Consider the following 27,447-nt stretch of genomic DNA (forward strand, 5'->3'; position numbering starts at 1 on the left):
TCCATCAGACTCTGATTTTTTTTAACCTCTGAATTTTTTATTCAGATTTTGTTAACCTCTGAATTTTTTTTATTCTGGGAGGACCAACTACCTGCTGAGGTTTCTGCCCTAGGGGAGGTACCACCTGACCTCGATTACTTTTAACAGGTAATTAATTAATCAAGTGATTTTTTAAAAAAAAGTTTTTGTTACAAAAGTTTTAGGACAGTGCATGCGTCATCTCATATTTATGTATTTATGGATCATTTTTGGTCATGAAGCATCCGTCCACAGCCAACCCTGTAAACCCTGAAGATGGACGATGCAGTCTACAGTGAAGATGCATCCTGAAACTCTGCAGACCATCCTGCAAGACGTCCCAATCACCACCCAGGAAGTTCCAGCCCCGCATCTCAGTTGAAGCCCCCCCATCAATGTCAACCATCTTTGTAAATAGTTGGAAATAAAAGTGTTACAATGAATGATGATTACTGTGTTGGATTTTTACCTTTATTTATATTAAAAAAACAAACATTTTAATACATCAAATATAAACTTCATTAATTCTCAGAAATCAAATGTGGTTATTTGTTGGCATTTTTATCCAGGAGACTAAAGTTGGTCAAAAGTTTCCCTCCTCTCTCGTGCGCTCTGCTCTTCTGCCTCGTGTCCTCTCTGATCAGGTCTAGAAAGCTCATCACTAGTCGCGTTTCCATTGACTGAAATTTTGCAAATTGGAGTTTCGATAATACATTTTTAATGGAAACACCACAATTTCTAAAAAACTGGCATTTTTCGAAAAAAAGGTTTTGTGCTTAGAGGAGGTGGGATTTGGGGAGTAGTGAAACAGACAAAATGCAAAACTGTAATGGAAACACTTTTTTCAAAATAGATGCGCCTCTTTGTATGAAGTGTCCATCCTGAGAGCAACACAGCGGGCGGCAGGAGAGATCCAACAGCTTCACAGTTCTTTAGAACTTGAGTGTCATATGGAATCATGCAGCTCCTCCATAATAAAATCACCAAGATTTCCTCATCGCTTCATCTCCAGCTACACTTCTGCAGCTTGGAGTCTAAAGATGCTGAACTCCCGTTTGAGAAAAAGCGCGAGTGCATGGACAGAAACTTAAATGGATCTCGTCATGTTTTTAAACAGAAAAAAAAGGTCCAGCAGCGTACTTGCTGGAATGGTTATTTTTTTTTAAACTGCTGAACAGGTTTCTCACGTGCACCTGAGACTGTCAATAGACTGCGCGGCACACGCTCTTCAGACAGAGCTGTGACGTCACCGCAATCTGCTTGTTCTCATTAATTGCCGTGTTCTTAATGACTTATCGCGTGAGTTGCTTTGTGCTTTATTGCAAAAAAATATGATTTAATAGTAACAGTGTCATTTCGAAATGTGTTTTTCTAAATTCCTAGAATTTCGATAAAGTTTTGCGCAAATGTATAATGGAAATGCAACTAGTGTTTCATTTCCTTCTTCCACCTGGTGGCTCACTCCTTCCTTCCTCTCTTTCACCCACTGCTGTACTTGTCTGTGGAGTTTACTCCCAGATAGAAGAAATCAGGACAGGAAGACTGGTGGAAGGTCTCTGTCCTGATGCCTCATCCATGAGGTCAAACCAACAGTAGCAGCAGTGGACATCCCACTAACCTTCTCCTGATGCTGGATACTCACAATCCTGAATACAAAGAATCATAATGGACGGCAGAAAGAAGATACAAACCTTTTTATAACATGCATATTTAACATGTATCCAACATGTTATATTCTTCACCACACATCAACATACTTTGTAATTTTTTTAGGTTATCCCACTGTTTTTTTGGCCTATAAGGGGGAAATATTTCCCAGCAGAGTCATTATCTTCAGGATTGTCCTGAAAAACACATAAAGCAAAGAGGGAGAGATGAAGGGGTTAATCCCTCTCCAAAATGTTTTACATTAGAACACAAAAGACACTAAACTCTACTGCAGCGGTCACCAACTCTGTTCTGCTCGTTTTACAGCTAACCTTGTTAAAGCTTCTTCTGCTCACCTGGCTGGATCAGGTATCTTCAATCAATCAGAAACTGAACTAATTCAATCCAGCTAACCAGGAATTACGGGACAGGGTTGTTACATTTCAGATAAAAAATAATGTTAAAATGTTTTATGTTAATCATCAAAACCACAAACTTATCAGTTTGCAGTTTTTACTTACATTAAAAGTCACATTTTCTATGACTCTGGGTCCCACATCTAAGTCCACCACTGTGGAAAAATCTCCGGGGTCGACTGCAATGCATCCTGGGATATGGGGAGCACAAAAGGATACACCAGAAGTCCTTGAAATTTGGAAAACTGTAGGGGACAGCAGACAGATGGGGGTTGACTATATTTTCAACAATTAAACAAGTTTATTTTAATTTGTCGAAAAAATGGCAATGACTGATAGACAGCACCCAACAGGGTTAATTATGAAATCAATTCACATTGTCAGATTCCAACTCTCTTTATCATGACACATGCAGTAGGAAAATACTTCATCACCTTATATAATGTTGTGCTGCAATTTAACTTGAATAGAAACGTGACACACAAAATGAACGTTGGTCCTCCCTGTTCCCAATAACCCAAATATCTGAGGTTAAAAAAATTCAGAATAAAAATTCAGGGGTTAAAAAAAATTCAGAATAAAAATTCAGGGGTTAAAAAAAATTCAGAGTCTGAAGGAACTAAAAAACTTCCATAAAAGGCGGGGTCACTATTTGGCAGCGATCCCCCGCTGTGTTCACAGCGAAAGGGGCGTGGTCAGAGCTTTGGCAGGTTCGTCCCCCGAGGCGCTGTGTGTGTGTGCGGGTTCTCTCCTCTTAGCGACAGCCGACCTAGCATTCGAGTCTGGACCAGCTTACAGAGAAGAAAAAGAGGAAACGCGTTTAAAAATATCTGTTACATATTCTTATTTTTGCTCCTTCTGCAATGTTCGCCACGGTATCCATACGCCGTCTGCTGTGAATCCGTCAAAGTTTTTTTTGTCTCCACCGACGTCGGCTCCAGAAGCAAAAGCAGCAAAATTGATGCTTTCGGCTGCGTCTTCCTGTTTGTTTTGACCTGGTAAGGCTCCCTGGAGCGGCTCGCTACCCCGCCGTGCTAACAACTCCTCTCCGGCTCCCCTCAGCATCTTAGACGCTAACCTATGCTAGCCTGCTTTGCTAGCTTAAGCGTCAGCTTTTAGCCACTTGTGTGTATTTAACACTAATTTATCGGTAGTATTCATCTGCGTTCTCCATTTTAGGGCAATAGCGGGGTTTGAAGTTGATTTTTATGGGATATTGGCTTAATTTATATCCTCTGGAAGCGAGCGGCTAAAGGCTAAATAGGCACTTCCATCACATCTGCGGCTCCTCGCGCATCAAGCTAACCGGAAGAGAGAAACCTAAAATAAATTCCACGCAGATTTAAATAGTTACGTAATTTTGAGGACATTTGCAGACATTTTCTTCTTAATGTCCAGTTTTAAGTGTATGTATCTAGCCTTATACTTAGATGGGAGGTGTTTAGTGTTTTGTTGATAAAAAGAAGAAGCTACACTGATGAATCCAGTCCCAGTTCTGACTGTCATCATGTTGGGCCTCACAGGAAAAGAGGATTTAGTTTCTGTTTTGAAATGTTTGAAAGGATTCAAATGAAAGGCGGTAGTTTTAATATTTTGCTCCTGGAAGGCTTCATCAGGCTCCCTGCTGGGCTCCACTTAATGACTGCTGGAATGTTCTGGCATTCTTGTGGCTAGTTTGACATTGGGGCGCTCTTACCTGTCCTGCTTTGTTTTGTACTGCTGATAATAAGAATCGATTGACTATATTTCTTAAACGTTTGTGTCTGCTGCTTCTTTTAAGTCTCCACTATGGAGTTTTTTTTTTATGGAAAATGTTATTTTTCATCAATTGGGTCATAAAGGTCTTTCCTGTTCCATTTCAATCAGGTTATTTTTAACGTAAAGCTTAATATTGTGCCGATCTAAAAATAGCTCCAAAACTCAGAATTTACCATTTAAGATTAATATTATTGTTATTATACAATAATAATATGGTAAACCTAATAAATGCACATCAGTTTGTTAAATATTTCAAGTTTACTATCATTTTTGAAGCAAAATATTGTAAAATAATAACCTGTATAGTGCTAATAAAAAGTCTCTGTACACATGAACAACGAAGTAATTAACCTCTATTCTCAATAAATCTGTGACCTGTATCGCTTTACGTGAAATCCGTCACGTATTCACATACCAAGTGTGTTTAAACTCTCCAGCCTCCTACAGTGTGAGATAAGGCCTGCATGTAACCTAAGCCTCAGTTTTAAACGCAAAGAAAATATGTGCTCACATGCAGCAGTAGTTTCATAATCGCACAGCTGCTTGCAGCGTCCGACTTTTGTTGCCGGGTCGCTGAGTTATAGTTTTAGACTGGATGAGGGGACCAAACTAAACCAAAAAGATAGAGCCAAAAAAAAAAAGGCAGTTTTTATCTGCTCCTGTTCCTTCAGCGTGTGCAGTTGATCTGAGAATGTGTTGTAAAATCACGTAATACCCTCTTTGATCATCTTTTGAGCTATTTTAAAAGCGTTCCCATTGATCTGTTAATTATGATGATGCAATTTTTAACCAAAAAAGAAAACATTTTTGGTTTTATAGGACATAGTTTCTGCAGAGTGACAGTTGATCATTAGAAATTCACCTCTTGAGTTGTGGGTGGGACTATTAGCAAGGAGGAAGGTAGCCCCTACTTCCCATCATCCATCTGTTTACATGGTCTCACACTAGTTTACAGCCCCTCACACCCCCAACCTAACATTAGCAGTGCAACAAAAATAGCGAGCAATACTGGAGTGGACCATGAACTGAGTATGAAAGTATTTGGGATCATTTTAATATGTATAATTATTTATTTTTGTTGAATCCTTTCTGTTAGTAGGAAAACTGACAGTTTATGTAAGGGGCAAAAAGAAAACATACTTGGCCTTAAAATTCCATTAATTCATTGTATTGACAAAAAAATATCAGAAAAAAATCAAAATTGTGGCTTGACTGATTCATTACATCCTTATTTATGTCCCCCGTAGTGAGAATAATGCCACAAGAACATGTTAAAACCCCAATTTTATTTGGAGTGGGTCTTTAAAAACATGATCATCAAGCTACATATGTAATTACAAAAGTCTTAATGACTCTGCAGAGATTTTCAATATGTCATTTTTGTCCAGTTGCTGCAAAACAGAAATGCTGGCTGAGCAGAAACAAACAAATCTACCAACAGCTCTGTGTTTCCTTTCATGCGATTTGCTCCTGTATATTATTATTCTATTCTTTTTGCAAAGATCTCCCGCTTTTGCACCCAAGTGGGCAGATGGAGAAATCCTGAGCTGCTGGGAGAAGTAATCTGGGGGTGAGAAAACATTCTCAGTAGGTTTAAGGTCAGTGCTTTAGCAGGTCACTGTCTGCTAAATGTGTCGGGCCTCCAGAGAGATTGCACAGTGAGGAAAGTCACATGACTTGAAATGCAAGCTGATGGACCACGGAGCCTATCGTAATCCTTGCCACTAGTTCAATCAGCTTTGTCTCACATTACGAGACTGCTCAAGTATATTTACAATTGTTTCTGTCTGCATACATATATAAACAAACATCATGGAATGTTCATCTTTCATGTGATTCTCATTATTTTGGTAATCTATAAAAAGCTTTTTTTTTCACTTCAACTATCTGCTTAAAGATTTTTTACACGTAGGGTGTGTAAAACGTATTCCTTTTAACTATTAGATTTGACTTGTTTTTCCCACAGACAAATTTCAGAAAGCTCCTGTCCTTTTTTGATTCAGCAGAAAGTTATTATAAGACCTTTAAACAATGGGATGCATCATTTTTATGATAAGAACCCAAATTCAGGTCAATAAAAGTATTTATATACAACTGCATTTAACCTCTTGTTCCTAATATGTATCTAATATTTTCATTTTAAGTGTTAAAGCACATATTTAGTTCTTTTAATCTGCCTCCACATTTGGTCAGTGCTTTGAAAATACATGACCTTATACATTTATTCATGAAAAATTGGGGAGAATAAAAGGTAATTGTTGCAATGCTTTATATATAATATTGAGAAAAGCAATTTTCTGGCAGCATATCAAGTGATCAAAATGCGCAAAACTCATTTTGGAGCTAATTAGGTCATGCCAATAAGTATAAAGTAAATTGCCAGTAATTTTCTTAATGTTCCCAGTGGATTTGACTCGGTTTTTCCATTTTTCCCAGCACAATACATTAGAGCATGTGTGAAAATGCATTATGGAATGGAGTCTTTGACAGGAACAGGATTCATTGATCAATTTATTACAAATATGGCGAGTGATCTTTTTTCAAAGCTGTCACCAGTACAGTCATCTTCACACACATGCAATATAAAAAAACATTATCAACTGTTAATAACTAGAAAAAAATCAATATTGCATGCATTTTTATGATTTCATTATGTTAGTATTATTTACTAACTTAAATTGAAAAAGAGACGTTTGTTGGTGAGCTCTGGGGAATCGTCTGCTGCAGAATTCTTTAATAATGTGCTGTTTCCTGTTTTGTGTTGAGACTCCCCTTGAACCATTCTGCTTGGTCACTTACATGTTCTTCGCTTTTTGTTTGGGTGCTTCCTCTAACAGTCAGTGTTTTTATCTAACATTTGCTCACACTTGGAAAAACAAAATAATAAAAAGAAACCCTATCTGATAGAGATGTCCTATAATTACTACTAAAGCAGCAGACAGTACAGCAGACACACTAGAGAATTTCACCATCAGGTGAGTGCCGAGACCACCACCTGTTCTGCCTGCTGCTCCTCCCCCCGAGGCCAGCTTGGCTTACCACAATCCAAACACCTCTGACAGAATGTCCTCCCGGAACAAATGTGCCAAATTAAAACTAGGTCACTTCATTGGGATTGGTGGAGATTAACTGCCACAAAGTCGAACTCGGAAATGTAGTAAACTCAGATTTTGACCTTCAGACTCTGTTTAAGGTCAATTTACAACAATAGAGAATGATATGTAACTCAAAATACATTAACAACACAACAGACCGTTGATATGTCCCAGCAGAGTAAAAATTGACTACATGCTTAAAATTGCTGTTGCTTATTTTGATAAAAGCTTTTAAAGTAATTATTATTTTTTCAGTTTTTTCTGCCAAATTGTTTGCATGATTAGAAACTTTATTTTTAACACGAAGACCAATGTTCGTTGCTTTATTTTTGGAGAGAAAAGAGAACTCAAATGACTTTTCACCCGCTTGGCAAACAACCAAACTCTATGCAAATGTGTCAAATGAATTGATGCTTTTCTTCCAGTCCCACAGACGCAAACACAGAGCTGCATTTTGGTTTCCGCTGTAGGCATTTAAGGCCTTTTTTTGTGTTCCTGCCTCTTAAGAAAACATACAACTCATTTTCCTTTTTCCAGTAACATATCTGACATATAGTGTCCACAATGTTACAAAAGAAAGAAACTACATAAACACTATAATACTGGGCTTTAATGAAAAAAATCAGGCAGTTAATTAAATTTAAAAGTTGAAATGTGAGACGGAAGATGATTGAAATCTTCAAACTTATTTAGAGAGGAAATACTAAAGATCCACATAAAACAAATTTAAACTGAAAAACGTAATTGGTTGAAACTGGATTATTGTTATTGTACACATTGAAAATAATAAAATAGCAAACACAAGTTGACTTTCAGTATTTTTTAAGCAAATGAGGCATCTTACTGTTTTTTTGCCAGTGGAATATTTTTTAAATCTCCACTGGACTTGTCTCAGTGCCTGGAAGAAGATGTGGTTCTGATCAGGCATACGTCTCTATCTCATCCCTGGCTTCAAATTAAATTCACTGAATTTATTTCACAATGTCAAGTATTGAGTGCAACCTTGCCTCTTTTAGTTAAACTATTGAAATAAATGAATTAAAAGAGGATCAGCTGGACTTTTCCATTAAAAGTAAAAGTTGATTTAAGTGTGATTGAAGCCTGTGAATAATTAAGGGCAAGTCCGATTTAGCTTTTGTCAGGAAGAGCGAGTTATTAATTAATCAGTGCAAAGACCGGTCAAGTTACTAAGTTATGAAATGACGGGGTTAGGCAGTTGCCATTTTCTTTGTTTTTACCTGCTTTCCTCTTGCTATCTTTCCTTCTCTTTTCTGTCTCCTTATTTGTCACTTAATTTGCAGTGTTCTGGTCATTCTTGTACGTATTTGCTAACAATTGTTAAATTATATTAGGACATGAAAGAGTGTTATTCCCAGTCCAATACTAAACTGAAAACTATGAAGATGCTTTGATGGAAATCAGCAATGTTTACATTTTATAAAAAAAAATACTTTAGTTCAAATAAATTGAGATCAAATACAAGACATGATGATGCTTGTTCCATTTTTTTATTTATAATGAAACAAGCTTTATTTCTATTATCATTTAGCAGGAGGTTGTAGTTTATTTAGGGAAACTAGAAGTTTTCCAGTTGACTTCAATGGTTGCTTACTGCAGGAAAGATTTGGGTCTAAGTGAAACTCTCAACGTGCTAAAAACTCTTTTGCATATTTTTTTAAAGTCCCAGTTTTTAAAATGACCTTTTCAAAACAACGCTAAAGTAATCCACTGTTCTAAGATGCCTGGGTTTTAAAATGTTGCTGTTTTAATGACCACCGTTATTTATTCCAGAATTATGCAGTAGAGTGAACACAAGTCTTGGTCAATGGCATGCATTTAACAGTGCAGTTTTAGAGAAGCTTTATTACATTTCCTCCTTTCCCGGTCGACTGTCATTTGCCAACTTTTTAGGCTTTGAACCCTCATCCATGTGTGTATACAGTAGACTGATGCAGCTGCAAATAATTGTGGAGTTCAGGCTGACAACACTGGAGCCACTGAGATCCTCGTGAAACTACAATCCAGTATAAACAGATTAATAATAAACATCCTGTTGTCCAGCTTCCTGTGAAACTATTTATAGGACCTTTAATGGTTAACTCTGATGCTGGCAGACTCATTGTGAGCACTCATCAATGTCACCTGGTGATAGGGCAGTAAATCATTCATATACCAGTTTTTTATGGGATCTTTACATTTTTATATCTTCATTAGTTGTTTTTATAACGTTATCTGTGATGTATTGTAAGGTCTTTAAAACGACGATCAGCAAAGTGTTGTTTTGGTTCTGCCTTTGACAGCACAGACGAGGATCTTGGTCACATGCACCGTGACTGATAGATGAGATTTGTATCGTGCCTGTCACAAGTGTTGTTTGGGTGTGTGCTTTTATAGACGGCAAATGTGAAACTGACACTGAAGAGTACAAGGAAGTTATGCTGTATAAAGGTCACAACACATTGCAGAAGTACCTGACATTGATTTCCATCCTGATGGTTTTCAAAGTCACAAAAACTTCTCACATCTCTGTCAAGTTTTCATCTTGTCATAACTTTAGTTTTTACCAATTTTATGTATGCATTGAAGAAAATCTAATGTTATGATAGTCAAACCAATGTGGTTTTATAATATTTAGATGATAAATTTGCATTCTTTAAACTAGGGATTTATTTTTTAAATAAAGTACATTTTTACATCTCTGGTAAACACACGTTTGAGATATATCGCCTGCTCGGTCTTGTGTTACGGGTACAATTCACTCTAGGGCTACCACAAATTATTATTTTAATAGTCGACTGATCACAGATTGTTTTTTTCCAATTAGTCGACTAATTGGGTTATGAACAAACTGGATGTAAAGCGCACATCTTAACCATCATTAGCTTTTAACTAACTAAAAATAAAGACAATTAAGATAATAATTTATTAAACTTTTAATGAATGGGCAGCCTCTGTCCTTCATTAGTTTCTGATATTAAAACAAGGTTAAATCAAAAGAGGTCGGCATCTGAAACAAGGAACTATTTTCCACAAAAGATAAAATTTTGGTCTCACTGATTAAAATATAAAAAAAGTTAATTTTTTAGTGCTGAACGCTCTTAACTTTGTTCAACTTTACTAAACTCTGACTCCATATCATCTAAAGTAACGACTAATCGACTACTATATTAGCTATTGACCATTTTAATAGTCCATTAGTCGACTAACCCTAATACTAATAACCCTAATAAAACTGATGCCTTTCACAACACTGAACGGCTGGTCATCTAAAGCCATGTACTCCATTACCTTCTTTGTGATTTCGTTTGCTTTGGCGCTGTTTTTTTGAAGACGTTTTCGTCTTTTTAAATTTGTCAGCCACAGACATAGTGCTGCTAGCAGTCTCTCGCTTGTATTCATCGTGCTGCTCTGGCTTTAAAATGGCTCATAAATGCAGAGGTGTTCATTGTTTTAGCAGATGAACCTCATCTTGATCATTTGATTCCACAGTCGCTGCAATTGCTGTCTCTCACAAGGCCCAAGATCATTGATTCTGTTTCATTAACCAAACTTAATTTGAGTCAGACGCCACTTTAAAACACTCCTAGCCAAGGCTGAGTTTGGATTTTTTGCAAAATATTTAGTTGCCAATTATTCAGTACATTGGAACTTTAAATGTTGGCAATCTATTCCTGTCAGTTTGTCACATGATGTCTTTGTGATTGTTATGCAACTGATGACAAATGGTTTAAAGATTTCTTGAGAAACTTTACTGTATGATGCAAACTGAACAAAATTCTTTACTGTAAGTAATTGTCTCACTATTTGGGGTGTAACGGATCACGGATAATCCGTGGTCCGTTCGGATCACTAGCCACGATTCGTGCCACACGTGTACCGCAGATCGCATTATTAAAATCAATTGTCTGTCCACACCAAATGCAATTGGCCTCAATTAAAGCACCATGTCTGAGTTCAGATCTCCCAGTGAGGGACATTAGCTATCCCGCAGCTGCTGCTCCTCCAAGAGGCGTGTGCTGTCAGGGGAAGACAGTATGGCAAGCTGAAAGGATCAAAAATCGCTTGGAAAAGCGGGCATGGCAGTGCCTCATCTGCACACATACCATGGATAATAATAATTATTTGAAATATTTAAATATTCCCACAGTTAGTTTTAATACTACAACTAAAATAATAATTAAAGTTTAATTTTAACTTTTCATTTAAGATTTAATTTGGACATGTGGTTACAAGGGAATAATTACATATAAATCATCTTTTTCTCCCTGTTTTTGTAGATTTGGCCTACTGACATGTAAATGTAACTACAAACTACATGTTTTTACATTGTTGCTTATGTTCAAAGTTCAAGGATGTGTGAGTGTATATTTATGCTTTGAAGTACTTTATATACGTTTTCTCAAAAATGTTTTAAAGCTTTTTTAAAAAAAGTAATTTTAGGCTTTTATCTTCTTGTTTTTCCTATTGTTTTTTTTTTTTGTCTCGTTTTACTGATCTGAAAAATGATCCGATGTTGTGAAGCAAAAGCTTAAGTGGTGCCATAGTGGCACCTCAATGTGCTGTAGCTCGTTTGTCGTCACAGCGGGAAGCGAGCTTGTGCGTGACAATGTGGAGGAGGAGGATAGTCCTGCAAAAACCTCCCTGAGCAGTTTTCTGGTTTGGTTTGGCAGCAATGCAAATGACGGCTTTGCCAAAAAAAAAAAAGATTTGAAGGCAGAAAACAGGGTGGCAATTTTTAGTCTCTTCTAGTAAATGTGAATCCAAAGCTAAACTAGTCTTAGTCAAATATTCTTGTCTCGGGTTTAGTGGGAGTTTATCATCCTAGTTAAAGGATTTTTTTTTCTGTTACCCCAGTGAGAGATTTGTCTATTCTTTAAGCTAAAGGCAAATTCTGTTTTCAGGGAGAAACAGACTGAATGAGAAATCACCATGGCAATCAAGTTGTTGTGATTACATTGTGAGAAATCACTGTGGTAACGGAGTTGTTTTGGTTACATTTGTAATACAAATTTGGAGTTTTTGTGATGGCAAATTTTTATTTCCCCTTCTACATGTTCTGACTGATTTGACTGGGATGGGAGGCACGCCCCATGATTTAAGAAGCGCCGGGAACTAAACTGTGGAGTGTTCAAAGTCATGTCATTTGGGATTGTATTTAATGTCAGTTTCATTTCCATTCCAGCTTTTAAGGATCTTTTAAAAAATGTAAATGTATTATTCCAGTTGTTCTTTTATTCTCTAAAAACTGATATTGGGGTTTTGGGGCTTCACCAGCAATGAATGAAAGAAGGTTTAGGAGGTTCATTATTTTAAAGCTTTTCAGTCATGAGAGAGTTCACCCAAATTAAGGATTTTTATAGCCATAATAAATAGTTTAGGACATATATGGTACAAATTTAAACATGTCTTCTGCTTTTGCTGAGCCTAAACCACAAAGAAACTGATCTGCTGTTCAAAATATCAGAACTTTGTAGATGCCTCTAATGTCCAGTGTTCATACTCTTAAAAATTAATCAGTAAAAAACAAACAATGAAAGCATGAAAGAAAATAACTTAAAAACATATATATATAAAAGGTTACTTTAAACTTTGTAATTTGAGTAATTTTTTTGGAAAATTACTTTTACTGGTGTACTTTTTAATCATCAGTACTGTTATGTGTATATCTAAGTTTAGCCGTGTAAATAAACTTTTACTCGGGCATAGACTTTCAGTACTTTTCCCACCAATGTTCAGATTAAATCAGTAACTACTTGAAGAGTGAAAGTAATTCAGGCTTCAGGAGAAACTGATGCAAATTAGAAATTACGTAACGAATGAAATAAAACAAAGAAAGCAAACATACCGGTCTGTTCTTCTTTGAGGTTGCAGGTTCTTCACCACCTAGTACCAGTGAGGTATCACAATATAAAGCTCTTGTTATGCTTATTACTCTTAAAACACCATCATCATTTTTGGAGGTCTTGTTCCCAATTTATCTGCTTAAGCTCTTTTAAGCACATGTGGTCATTGGAGGCCTTGTGGTGGCGAGACCATCCAATGTTATGTTTTTATGCTTGTTTTCCTGCAAACATTTTTGAAGCTATGGTCTTTATGAAACCTTTATCTGCACTAGCTGCTTCCTCAAGCACATCTTGTGTTTTGTTATCTGCTGTAACAAAGCTTCTTGTATCGAGGTTTGTAGTTTTTGTTTGACTATGAAAAAGACTGCAAGCCAAATAAAGTATAGCTCAGCTTCAGTCATTCCTGAGGACCCTTATTTTTAAGCACTGGAAAGTTAAAGGAGTATAAAAGTTAGTCAGGAATTGTTTCCTGACCTTAATCACACACAAAAAAATGTTTAATCACCATTTGTCTTTTTTCTGTCTTAAGGACAAAAACATTTCTACCTCTTGGAGCAGAAGTCCTGGTGTGAACCTTTTATTGCTTTAGCTTCTTTCTCAGATATATCTTGTTAACTGACACCTAAGCCACACTTTTGTCGTCCTTACTTCTTTTTCTGGCGGCAAAACATTAGCCCTATACTGTATTTGGGGTTTAGGTTCATGTAAAAAAAAAAACACTTGCTTTTAGATTAAGTAAATTGTGTCGTTTAAAGCTTCTTGTATTACAACCGTTCATGTTAGGCGTTGAGAAGGCCTTTAACAAAACACTGAGTTTATATGCAAATATATCCTCTTCAGGGTGTAGAACATCAAAAATGAACTGTCAGGACAATTGTCTTTCACACTCCGCTCATGTACTACAGCTCCTTCTTGAAACTCTTCTTCTCTTTGACTCTTTCTGCAGTTAGATCATCAGTGTTTTTGGAGTGGCACTCGTACTTTTATTGTGTCTGGTCACTAAGCACTTATTGTCAGGGGAACTTTACGCTTTCTATCTCTTGTTGCTAAAACATCATGTCATGTTAAGATGGGAACTGAGATCTTTGTAAAATTCCTGTCTGCTGCACCTGGCTTTTAGTGGATCTTGTCGTTTAATGCCTTTTGTGGGAAGTGGCAGCGGTTTCCGTCTCTTGTCTGGCGGCAAAAATCTCACTGAAATCTGAGATTTTCTAGTTGCCTATTGTACCTTTGGCAGGAACTGAGAGCACTTAAGGTTTTGTGGGTTTCTTACTGTGCTGTAGGGTGAACAAGCAGGTCTTGCCTGACATTAATAATAAAAACGATTCATGTATTCACAAGTGCCTTTCAAGAAATCCAAGGACAAAACAGAGGAGAGAACTAACATTAAAATACATTATAAAGCAGCAAGAAATATTGCACTCCCGTGTCTCCTTAACTGTCAAGAATCTGGAATGGAGGATTGACAGAATGACGCTCCTTTTCCGTACCTCAGTTTGCATAGTTGCTGATGTCTGGGCGTGAACTTGAAGTGTCCCTAACATTTTAAACCCTCAGGCTTCAGTTCAAGTTTGCATTTACCTCATTTTCTTCATGTTCACAACCGCAGTCTGCTTCAGTTTTCACTATTTTGAGTCTCAAAAAGCTGTTCTCAGTTGACTAAAACATCTTTGCAGAGCTCTGTAACAGTCTGCTTTAAAGACAGACATGGGAACATGAAGTTCTTCTATACGTATGAGAGTGTTCTCATCTATCGGTCCATCTAAAAAGGCCATTGAGCCAAGTACCTTCAGATGCAGGTTCTGTGCTATCTAATCCTTTAGCTGCTAAAAGTCATCGTGATTACACAAACTTCAACAATTTACTGTTGTAAAAAGTACTTTTATCGGCTTAGTTTGCTGAGAACAAAAGTATTCAGTTTTCGGTTGTGTTTGTAATGCCTCTGACCCGGTTCTAGAATTTCAGCTGGAACACTGCTTTGCCTTTTAAAGAGGCTTACATTCTACAAGTGCCAGGTAACTTAGCTTTAGAAGGAAAAGAGGCTCAATTTGAATGAAAGCATTGAAAAAAAAAAGTCCTTTAGCCAAACTGTAATAGGATTCACATTTGGAGGAAAGTCTGAAACCGAAGTTGAATTTGTCTTACTATAGATGGTTTCTAATGTCAAATTGCCTTTTCTTTCAGTTTGTGACTTTTCCCACCATTTTCTTTGGATCTCATGTGTTTTAGCCATTGCACAGTCTGTCCTGGACAGCTTCATACCATGATATCAGATCTTTTTTTTCCCTTAGGTTGTGCCTCAAACTAAAATAAAAAAATATCTGCTACATCTGTTACATAACACTTGGTTATATGATCAAGATGCATTCTAATTTTGGAGCTTTGGGTACTGCAGGGCTGAGCTACTCTCATTTGGTGATTTCTGTTCCTGGTCCTCTTGAGGTGGAAAAGCTGCAGTCTAAATGGGTCAGACGAGGAAGCATGCAGCTGAAGATGAATGCACTCAAGACACATGGAAGAAAAACGGCACGGCCCAGAAATATTTCACTTATGCTCTCCATAAAGCTGTTCTTTTTCACTAGTTTATTACTTAATCCAAAAAATTGAAACATATAAAATATAGAAATTAAGATTTGTTGGATGTTTTTATGTTTGTTCTTTGGTTTTCTGCTTTTTTTGTTGATTGTGTTTACAGTGTTACACAGAGTATTATCTTTAAGTGTGGAAGGACTAATTTCCCTTCGTCTGCCCTTCCTTTTTTCTCATTTAGAAGCCTCTTGTTTTCTGTTTGAACAGTCCAGAGTCATTTCATTCTGATATGGACTGTGCTTTGTTTGCTTTTCCTGTTCACACACTAACATCAAAGGTGGTGCTGAGGTTGTGTTTGACTTTTGTACACAAGTAGACTTACAGGTATGACCGGATGCTGTGATTATGACTCTGCGGTTTACAAAGAAAATTCACTTAGGATTTTTAAAATTATATGAAGTTTTGAAAATTTTGTATTGACCCTGATGTTGTCTCTCATGTTCTTGACTAATAAAACGTACATTAATTTGAACATAATTTCTTTACAAACACACACATCTACTAAAAATGGTGCAAGTTTTCAACCAAAAACTATAGTTTTAATTTTAAATTTACTTAATTAGCTAACTTTTTTCTTTTTATTGTCTGAATATCCACCTGCTTTATTATTTCCTCTACTTCTTCCTTGTTTAAATGTTTTTTTTTTCTCTCTCCTACCTCTGTTGCTCCTCAGAGTAGCTAGAAGAGGATCCTGCTCGAGGGATTCGCGGTCTGTCAATGAGGAACTACCGGCTCATCTTCTGCCACAACCTGAAGCAGCCATAGATGGTTCAGTGATTCACTGGCCAGGGGAGGAGAGGAAAGGACACACTTTCACTGCTACACGGTGAGGAAGCAACAAACTGACACACACAGACAAGCAGACACAGTCAGATATTTGCCTTGAGGCTCCATGTTCATCTCAAAACTGAAAGTACAAAAGCAAAACACATTCCTAAGAATTTTCTTATTTATGACATTCAATCTAATAGATTGTTTGCTTTACAAACCTATTTTAGAACAGACTTGACCCCCATTGTTGACCTTTTTTTTTTTATTTCTTTTATAATCCCTGACTGTCAGTAGGCACACAGTCAATCCAAACCTTTGGTGGTTATAAATGAAGATTTGGTAGATGTTACCAGACAGGAATAAAATAATGATTTCAGTAGACATGTTTTTTTTTTCCCATCATCACTAATTAACTATTTCAACAACGTCATACTGGGTTAAAACAAGACGGTTAACAAGAAGGTTACATTTCCACTATTTTTCCCACTCCAACTGCATTTAACTTGAGTGATTGAAGAGCAGCAGTAACAGCTGTGTTTGACCCCCCCCCCCAGTCCAGGCATTGATGCTCAGGTGCCAAGCAGTGATGTATTTTTAGAGCATTTGGATTGACTGTACCATAAAGCGGACCATATGATCTGTCAGCGTTAGGGGCAGACACTCCTCCACCAAACCACTCTGAGGTGTTTGGAAGTGGAGTAAGACCAGCAAGGCCTCCTAAATTAAGAATAAGAGCACGTCTACCAAAAGTTCATTATAATCAGCTTAGTGGCCTTATGGTGGAGCGTCCGCCCTGAGACTGGAGGTTGTGAGTTCAACCCCAGGCTGAGTTGTACAAAGGACTGCTTGGCACTCAGCATTAAGAGGTTGGATTGAGGGATTAAACCACTAAATGGTTCTTGAGTGCAGCTCTGTCTGCTGCTCACAGGGTATGGGTCAAATGCGGAAAACAAATTTCACACACGTAGGTGCGTGACGACATGTGGGACTTTGATTATTACATTAGCATTATCCTCATGTTCTGCTTGTTCTTTTTTGTTTCTCCCAAACTTAATTAATGAGGACTTTTCAACCTAAACTTTTACAGTAAGACTTAAGCACAATCTTTAGGTTGGAGGGTTTTTCTTTCTCATCCCAGCTTTGTTCTCTGTGGACCTCAATGCAAACATAATAAAAAGTGATGCTTCACGCTAATCTGCCATTTTATAAAATCTTACACTTCTCTTTTTGTTGTTCCTTTTTTTTAAGTGAGGTCTTGCCAGGGTTGTGGTGAGGAGGAGGAGGAGGCCGAGTAGGAGGCCATGAGGAAGAGCGTGTCTTTGTTGCCAGGCAACGAGGGCGAGAGCTCAGCCAGCACCGCGCGGGTTTTTGGCGTTCCTTTGGAGGAAGTGACTCGGATGCACACAGTCAGCGGCCATGAGGTTCCTGCTCTGGTGAAACACATTGTGGACTACATTGTGGAGCACGGTGAGTGATGGACGCCAAAACTCAGGTTTATGCTATAATTTGATCCTGTTGGAGTGTGCTTGTCAAAGCTATAGATCAGGGGTGTCAAACTCAATCGCACAAGAGGCCAAAATCCAAAACATGCCTTAGGTCGCGGGCCGAACGGGATAAACACTTATTCAGTACATTAAAGCAAAATTTTAAAAACCGTAAAACGTAACTTTTTAACATAACTATGAAATAGATGTATAGCATTACCTGCAATAATGCTAGTGTGAATGCTGTAAGCTGATTGTGGCCACTGAAAATGCCAGTGCTGATAGCTGAAGATGCTGAAATTGATAGCTAAAAACACTGAAGCTGATAGGCGAAAACGCTGAAGCTGATAGCCAGTTAAAATATTAGCTACATTCCAAATTAGCCTAAAAAATAAAAAAAAGTAGGTTAGTGAAAACAGCTAGCATATAGCTGAAAAAATAGCGTACTTCAAAATAGCCTAAAAAATTGTAGTAAATGCCAAAATAGTCCAAAAAGCTAGCAGAATGCCACATTTTAGAACCTTAAAACCGTAACTTTTTAACATAATTATGAATAATAAAAAGGCAAGAATATTATTCCAGAATAAATAAACATAAACATTTAATAACTTTCAATATTTTATTCTCCATAAAAATATATTTTGTAAAAATTATTCAAGATAGGAATGAGTGCAAGATAACATTGGGCCATTATAACAATAAAATAAAATGATCTGGGGGGACGGATATAATTACCCAGAGGGCCGGATCCGGCCCCCGGGCCTTGACTTTAACACATGTGCTATAGATGAATAATAATAGAGATGTTTACACACCATACTTCAAAGTAGCATCACCTTCAAGAGAGACCTGGCTGCAGACAAGATGGCGACTGATAGAATCTACCAGAAGTGGAAATTATACAAACTTAGTCTAATCTTAACCCAAAAGTCCTTAGAATTGTTTAAAAAAACAAACAAATTAAAGCTTGAAACGGAATTAACTGTTTGGGTCACCAGTTAAATAAAACATTTTTGATGGATATGTGGAACTTCAGGTTCCTGTCAAGGACTTCAGGTTCTGGCTGCTAATGTCAGCAGATCGGTCCACTTGCCCCCCCTCTCAACCGAGCAGCAGGAGACTTGATCTGCAGGTCTCAGGGGTCAGACGGGTAAATATCAGGTCAATACTCTCCAGCGTCATGATAGACCAAAAAGGTTTGTTGGGGAAAGCCAGTTTGTAAGATGAACTCTGACACCGTTGATAAGTTCCATGGCTGACTGCCTTCATCGTTGCATAACCAATCTGTTAGCTGCAACTCATCTGACAAAGGCGAGGGGCTGACCTTCCCGTGACCTCCACAAAGTCCTTTTTCCCCAAACCGTCACTGAGGTTCCTTTCATTAGTTGAATGTGAAGTCATCAACAAACGAACTGAAGATAATACTTTTGTAGGAAATGAAATATGAGGTTAGGACCTATTGCTACACCATGAAATGCTAAACTACTAAACTGTTTGCTGCTTATTCCAGATCACAACGTTCATTTGATTCATTAGATTTGATATGATTTGGGCAAAATGACTGCATACCTGCAACTTAAAATGAAAAAAAAAGCAATTTTACTTTTTAAAAAAAAAGCAATAAGTAGAAAATTCTAAAATACAAAATAAAGCACTAAGAAGATCTTAAACAGTCAGTTTTAAAGTTGACACCATTACTAGTATGAGACTTGCAAGACATAAATATTAAGTAGTTTGCTTTGTGACTTTAAAAAACAGAACTTAAGAAACTGTCTGTGTTTCCAGCCTTTGTTGTCCCGCCAGAGATTAAACAGAAAACCAATTTCTTGAAAGTGTCTTTAAATCCTCTCTATTGAGAAGAGAAGCAGGCTGGGGGTTTGTCTTACAGAGTTATGTAAGAAGCCTGTAATCCTGCAGGTTTAGCATCAATTAGAGACACTTTGGATATCAGGACGTTATTACAAGCTGCTTTCAACTGAACATTAATACCTAAATAGCATATAGTTTGATTATCCCAGATATGTAATTGTGGTTTACTATCTAATGCATGTGATTGTGATTGAAATGTGGTGATAGGACTTAAATACTCCAACATGAGTTGCTGTTCAGTCTCATGCAGAAGACAAATGTTGACATTATTGCAGTGGTGGTGAGGCTGGTATTTATAGTAGATTCATTCTCTTGGAGAAGCTGTGATTAAAGCTCTTTTACAACCAAATATTTAAAGGCTCTTTCCAACATAGGTACTGTTCAGACAAAACAAGAATATACATGTTTAGAAAACACCTTTAAGAACTAAATCCAAGTGCAGACTGACTGGTAGAATTTAGGAAAATTAAACAGAGTTTAGTTTGACCATTGTTTATTGATAATAATAAATTATACATTTTATTTATATAGCGCTTTTAAAAGATACTCAAAGACGCTTAACTTACATTATCCTAACAATACTTCATGATACATTTACCACATGCTCATCAATGGTACGTTCCATTTTCATGAAGCCCCTTAAAGTGGTCGAAAAAGCTCCAAGAGCCCGAGCAACCTAAAAACCCACAGCACCAGTACGCATCACGTACGGTGAATGTGACCAAGGCCTTATTTTAGTTTTTGCTAGAACTTGACGAATGTCTCCATCCTACACTTCCCTCAAACTTCAGTTGAAAAAAGTTCATACCAAATTTTTCTTCAGTTTTAAGCAATCACAAAAACCTTTTGCAGCTACATTTAGATCGTACAATTGATTTAGAGGCATTTTAATCATCAGTATCCGTTAACTTTAACCATCTTATCAGAGAATGCCCCCCAAAAAACCAACAGATGACTCTGAAAGCTTTGAATGCCCGCAGGTTGTTGTACAAGATGACTTGATAGAAACTTATATAAGAAAGAAAAGAATCATGAATGTGGGCTAACTGGCCACATTTGCGCTGTTGTCGGTCATTTCATCGCTCTGTAATGTTCTCCTGCATTAGACTGATAGCTGTCTGTGCGGTTTGCATGGACTTTGCACAGATAAGGGAGAAGATTACGCTCAGAAGGTCATTTCTACTCACAGAAATGCAGGTTATCTTTTGGAGAACTTGCATAAGAGCTGTATCGATGCAAAATCTGGATTGTTTGTGGAGAAACTATGAAGATAACAGCAGATAATTCAGCTCTAACTGCCTGCAATGTTTTTTTTAGATATCTTTAGGCCTTAATCTAGAAAGATCCCCTGGCCAGTATTTTGATGTGATGTTACTCACATTTCTTTGTATATTCACTGTTTTTATTACAATTTTAAAGCCAAAAATAGTCTTTTCTACCCAATTTTCTCCATGTTTTCTTGAATGTCACAGCTTATTAGTACAGATAAAACGAACTAAGATGGAGCTTGAAAAGACTTGGAAAAACCTTTTCTCAAGGTTTCTATGAGGCACTCATCTGCATTTTATGGGATCTTTCTCTATAAAGGAATTCATCATTTAGACACCAATATGCTCAAAAAGCACAATAGCACAAACGGGAAGGAAAGTTTCAGAGGAAATTAAAGTTATTAAATTTCAAAGAATGATCAGAATAATTAAACGTTGGCAAAAAAAAAAAAAAAAAAAGATTGTGCCAGAACTATCCAGAATCAGATTCAGTTCAAAACTGGGAGTGAATGTAAAAAATAATGTAGATGAAACAAGTGAATGCATATGTAATTGATAATACACATTGAGGGTTAGTGATTCAGGTGTTTTGGTCAGCAGCTCACATGTTAATAGCTTGAGCCGCTTGTGTGTCATCAGGGCATCTGGACTTACAAGGGCTCTTCCTGGTTAATGGCAATGCAGAGCGGGTGGACTGGCTGCGTCAGCGCTACGACAGCGGGGAGGAGGTGGAGCTGGAGAAGGAAGCTGATCTGGCGTCAGCGGTCAGCTTGCTGAGACTCTTTCTGCAGGAGCTCCCCGAGCCCGTCATCCCCACGGCCCTACAAGGACACATCCTCCAGCTACACCATGGTGTGTCTCCAAGGAAAATTTCTTTTTATCACAGGGGTTTGTTTTGTGTATCTGGTGAGATTTTTTTTTTCTTGGAAAAGTAAATCTGAAAAACAAACTTTTTCTTTGCTTTAAACTTTTAAGCTTGGATACTCTTTTTGTTTTGAGACAAACTGATTTATGTTTTTGATTTAGAATCAATTTCCACTAAATTATAATACTTTTCAAATACATATTCATTGTTGTGTTGATGATGTTTAAGTTGTCATCATGTTTTATTAAAACTTATTTCACAGGCAAGATTTCTTTCTATGAAATTGAAATTAGGGATGGGCCAATATCATTTTTTTTCCAGCTGATACCGATAATCCATATTTTCCCTGCAACTGTGACCAATAGCCGATACTGATTTTTATTGGTCATACTTAAAGTTAAACTTTAAAGTCCCATTGGCACACCTAGGTGTGTGAAATGTGTTTTTCTGTGTTTGATCCATCCACTGGGGGAGTGCTGAGCTGCAGAAACAGCCACACTCAGGAACCGTTTGGTGGTTTAATCCTAAATTACCTGTAATTAACTCTTCCTCTGGGTCCGTGTTGCTAAGATAAATGTTCAGCACTGGTCGCATGTATTTAGAAAATAAGTGTGAAAAAATACTTTCTTAAGAAGAAAAAAAAAGGCTAGTGCTTTGAAATTAAGTGTTTTTCAACAACAACAAAAAAGACACAAACTTTGTAAAACTGGTATTTTCTAGATTAAATCATAAACTTAAATCCGTCATGTCTGTAACTTTATCATTGTGATCGTATGTGAAGCTTTGGAGTCAGTCGCCACATATTATGCAGAGCGGCTTGGTATGTGGAAAAAAAAACCTCTCCATAAATCCATATTTTGTGGAAGGCATGGATTTGTCTGTAAACAGCAGCTCTATGTTATGTTATCTATGAAGTCGAAGGTTCTTCTTTGGGTTCCTTGATGGTTCTTTTCTCCTCAAAGATACTTTAGAAATACGTCTTTTTGTTTGGCTATAATTGGCTTTGGGCTAAAAGCTTGGCCTGCTAACTGTATTAAAAAACAGCTAGCTTTCAGCTTTGAGCAGGTAGCTTTTAACTTTTAGCTGAAAGCTCAGACTGCTCGCTGTATGAAAAACAGCTAGCTTTCAGCTTCAGGCTAAAAGCTCGGAAAGCTAGCTGTTTTAAAAGCAGCTAACTTTTAGCTTTGGGCTAATGTTTGCATATGCGTTTGTATCTAGCGTCTGACGCAAGACGCACATGGGAATGGGAGGGTTAGCTAACCTGTGAAAAACAGAGCACTTCTCTTGCTGTAACTCCCTGTAAAAGTAAAAGAAAAGCATATATCTGTAGACTTCTTGATATCGGACTGATACCGATAATCTGAAATTATGCAAATATCGGCCGATCCCGATACTGGAAGCAATATATCGCCCATTCCTAATTGAAATAAATGGTTGATGATAGCTCAAGACTGTGAAGCAGAATCTCTTTTTTTTTCTTTTTCTCAACTCAGACAGTGAATCATAGATGTTTTAAGGGACATTAATATCATTAGTTTCTAGTTCCCACATTTGTTATGTTTTGTCCTCCTTTTTCCATCAGTGTCATGTCTAATCCCTTCTTATCCTCTGCCTAACAGGATGTTTTATCTACTGCAGTCATGCCTGTCACTGCAGAGCTGTAGTGTAGTCTAGACACACTCATGTTTCTGCTTGTTATTCTCTTTGTTATATAGAACAATGATACAAGACATAGGATTAACTGTCTTCAGAGCCATCTTTCTTTTTTTCATTTCTTCTTCTCGTCCTGATAAATTAACTTTAAAAGGCTCCACAGCATGTATTTTGTTATTTTTAAACTTCTTTTGCAGAACAAGGTCTAGTACTGAACTATGTTTGACCAATGCACGCTTTTTCCGTGGCGGATTTCATCACAGCTGTCTCCTGCTTTCTTCCACAGATTATAGAAGTGAAGAAGAGCTGTTCAGAAACCTGAAGTTCCTGCTGCAGCAGCTTCCCCAGTTAAACTACTGTCTGCTGCGCTTCCTCTGCCGCTTCCTGAGCAGTGTGGCGTCACTGCAGCAGGAGAGCTGGAACGTCGGAGCATTAGCTGCTGTCTTTGGACCTGACATCTTCCAGTAAGATGCACTGTGTCTGCAGATGATTTGATAGTGTTCATTCACTGTGCAGCTTTTTAGGAAAGCATCTTTTTCTGATGGCAGCTTGTATTTTGGTTACTGCAGTAAGACATTTTTGTTTGTTTGTTTTCGCCTACAGTCTGTCGACTGAAGGAGACGATCTTCGGGATCAAGAGTCTGTCAGCAGAGTATTGGCTGAGCTGTTGGACAATCAGGAGGGTCTGTTTGACTCTGACGATGAGGACATCTCCTCCACCAATGACTACAGTTCTCTCAATGAACCGGTGAGAGGGTTTGCTTACACACATTGGCTTTGTAACTCAATATGTGTTGTTTTCCACAGATTTTTTTGTAAGTTGTGTCAAGTTTTTGGATGAACAATGCAGTGTTTGTCAGGTTTAGTATCACAATCCAGAGACGTGTGTTTGGAGTTTCTAGTCTGTTCAGCACACAGACATCTCTCTTCAGGCTTCAATACTTTCTACAAGGAAATCTGTGGATTTACTTTTTAAGTTATTTATTAGGGGGCTGCACGGTGGCGCAGTGGTTAGCGCTCTTACCTCACAGCGAGAAGGCCCCGGTTCGAATCCCGGCTGGGACCTTTCTGTGTGGAGTTTGCATGTTCTCCTCGTGCATTTTCACCGGGGACTCCGGCTTCCTCCCACCTTCCAAAAACATGCTTCATAGGTTAATTGGTGACTCTAGATTGCCCCTAGGTGTGAATGTGAGAATGTATGTATGTGTGATTGAGGCCCTGAGACAGACTGGCGACCTGTCCAGGGTGTACCCCGCCTTCGCCCTTCAGTAGCCGGGATAGGCTCCGGCACCCCCGCGACCCCGAAAGGGAAGAAGCAGCCAAGAAGATGGATGGATGAAGTTAATATTAGATGTAATATATTAATTTTAGATATTAGCAGATTTTTTATCTACTTTTGAAATCTTTGGGTTTCATTTGTTTTGAGGTCATATAATCAGAGATTTAATTTGCATTTATGCAATATCTCAGATGTAAATTTTAGAGAAGGTATATTTATGTTTTCTTGTTTCCAAATTGATTACTTCAAAGTCATGACTTACTTTAAATGATTTTTAGGTGCAGATAAAAAATTACCTAAAATCTTTGACATTTTTTTAACAAGGAAAATGCTTTTGATCTGATGAGTTTATTTCACAGAAAAACAAATACAAGGTTAACAACTTTAGTGTTACATTACTTTATTTCAACATCGGTATCATTAGAAAACAAATACATCTTGAACAGGATTTCCTTTCCACTGCGGCCCACACTATTTTGATTCCCAACATGTGCACTGATGGACTCCACAGGAAGTGAAAGTAAAGTCATTGTGAAAGACGGTCTCGGGAGAAAAACAGAAACTTGTCATCTACCAACAGATATGGAAACTTTTCTTGACTTACTTTAACTGGATATTTGCTGAATTTTTATGACGAGTATTGCTTTGGTTGTAGTGACTTCATATTCATCAGCTAAAATGAGGCTTTTTGGCCTCCTTGTGTCGAGGTATTGTTACTGGGCCAACAAATACAGAATACCTTTCATTTTTGTTATGGGCTCATCTGAAATAGAATCCTTAAAACTCTGAGAAACATTTTTCCCACCTTTGTCTTGTTTGGCTTTGATAAACCCTCCCCTAAGCAACAACACCACGACTTTCTTCTTAAAAGGTCCTTAAAACGTGCCATTACATGGCAATTCTTTGTACTTGTATAGCTTTTTTCTAACCACTGATATTTAATGTAAATTATTAAATCCAGAAGTTTTGGGAAGTAGCAAAAAACAGAAAAAAAAGCAAAAAGCTTCAGTGTATATTGAGTAAGTTGTTTGAATGCATCTTGACCACAGGGGTCATCTTTCACAACAATCCAGAACAACTTGTAGAGGCTGTAGAAAGATCAGGATTCCCCTCTTTTGGAACATACCAAGTCAGAGCATCCCTTTATATAAGTTCCTTTTGTGCTTGTGAGTGTGTGATTCAGTTTTCATCCCCTGATAAGAGCCATCTTCCATTAGATCTGTGCATGCATCGCTGCTGACATTTTTGCTAGGCTTTTGCACAAAGGTATGCCAAAAATGTGTGGTGCAAAACAATCCAACTACAGCTACAGTTGTTAAATGGGTCGGATTTATCTCAGAAATGTTTTTTTTTTCTTGTCTTCCTTTGTTACATAATTATTTGGGGCATTTTTTCCTATCTGTTTGCATAAGACTCTGACTCACTTTTGATCATCCCTTTTAACCTCAATCATCATTAAAGCTTCAGTGACTTCATAGGCTTTGTCAAAAGCGTAAACCCAATGAAAAACCTTTCAAAAACCAGTGCACTCTTTAATTGTGCGATTTGTGGTTACTTGATAAGGGACATCATAAACAAAATTGTTCTTCAAGTTGCTACTTTAAAGAATATCCATATGTGTTTGAATGAGAAGTTGTTAACGTCAGGTTGTAAGATAAATCACTATAAGAAATCAGAAAGCTTTAAAAGTAAAACCAGCCCTGTGTGTAATGTAGCTCCTTCCGACTACTATAGCTGTAGTAATGTAGTATGGAATGGAGTCATTTTACTCCTAAAAGCACAACACTTCTTTATTGTGGAGATGCAGGTGAAAGCTTCTACTCCCACAGTCCTGGAGCAGCAGGTGAGCTGCTGTGAGTGCAAACCAGAAGGTGAAGTTAAGCAGCAGAGATGGATCATCTAACCTAAAAGAGGCTCTGACTAACAAAATAGAAATATATACCTTTAATCTCATGAAGTGCTTTGAAAAAGCGCTGCAACGTGGGCTTCTCTTCTTATTCATGGATGCATGGACAAATCCTTTGCTTGGACATTCGGTGGATGAGTGCAGTTCTGGATCATCCCGCCCACTCACCACGGAAGTGTTGGGCCTGAGGGTTTTATCTCCTGCAGCTTTGCAAGAAGTCAAAAGTGCATCCGTACGAGCAAAGATAGAGACGTGAGCGCAAAAATAGGTTACTGAACAGTTTAAGTGCAGGAGCGTTGTTCTTCAGAGGCTGTGATGGGCTCATTTGAATGGAAAATTAGCTCCAAATCAGATATGATGCATTGAAATACGTACAACAAACCACAAAGTTCTCTCTTTCTCCGAAGTATCACATTATGGTTAAGCAGAAAGGCCTCACGACTAGATCTGGGCTGTCTGAACACATGCACAAAATTTTAAGATTGTAGACAGCTCGATAAACCCATGGAGATAATTTCAATGCGTATGCTGAGAGCGATAGGTCTTAGTGAACACTTAAACAGCACGTAAGGGGGAAAAAAAAGTAGATGTTGAATGAATTTTTTTTTTTTAAATCCCATCAGTTTCTGCAAACTGTGCAAGGAGCTTTTTAATGCTGTTCATGCATGCTCCTTGAATGCAGCTTGACTGTTAGATCCAATCTGAATTCGTACCTTCTCCCTTACCCTCCAATTGAAGGGGCAGATTAAGTCCCGCGTCCGGGAAATGTATTTTTTAAATCCGACTCGAGGGGGTCAAGGGGTATAAAGTCCTCCCCCACGTGGTGTAAGGGGATCGTAAGACTTATGACTCACACATAACTCATAAGGGCATCTATCTCGCATCATCCTTTACAAAGTTCCATTTTCATAGCAGTATGAGAACAAGACGCTTCTGTGCTCCTTATAGTCATATCTCTCTACAACCTCCAAAAATCCGCTGCACCT

The 27,447-nt window shown here is 37.7% G+C and overlaps 1 protein-coding gene and 1 long non-coding RNA gene across 2 annotated transcripts in view; one reads left to right on the plus strand and one right to left on the minus strand.

The window, feature by feature from the left end:
* Positions 1-467: 467 nt before the first annotated feature.
* On the minus strand, positions 468-2,326 carry LOC112153740. The gene is made up of 2 exons (XR_002920535.2): positions 2,187-2,326; positions 468-1,862 (listed from the first exon to the last, which is right to left on the minus strand). It is a non-coding gene; the product is annotated as an uncharacterized LOC112153740 (long non-coding RNA).
* A 456-nt stretch (positions 2,327-2,782) lies between these two features.
* The window catches only part of LOC118599260 (protein FAM13B-like), a 29,785-nt gene continuing 5,120 nt past the window's right edge, over positions 2,783-27,447 (plus strand). The window contains exons 1-6 of the mRNA XM_036214005.1: positions 2,783-3,079; positions 16,040-16,192; positions 17,386-17,604; positions 21,398-21,610; positions 23,563-23,740; positions 23,880-24,024. Coding sequence (XP_036069898.1) covers positions 17,439-17,604; positions 21,398-21,610; positions 23,563-23,740; positions 23,880-24,024 — 702 coding nt within the window. The 5' untranslated portion in view covers positions 2,783-3,079; positions 16,040-16,192; positions 17,386-17,438. The remainder of the gene's footprint in view (positions 3,080-16,039; positions 16,193-17,385; positions 17,605-21,397; positions 21,611-23,562; positions 23,741-23,879; positions 24,025-27,447) is intronic.

Source organism: Oryzias melastigma, linkage group LG10 (assembly GCF_002922805.2).
Source record: "Oryzias melastigma strain HK-1 linkage group LG10, ASM292280v2, whole genome shotgun sequence".
Taxonomy (NCBI): domain Eukaryota; kingdom Metazoa; phylum Chordata; class Actinopteri; order Beloniformes; family Adrianichthyidae; genus Oryzias; species Oryzias melastigma.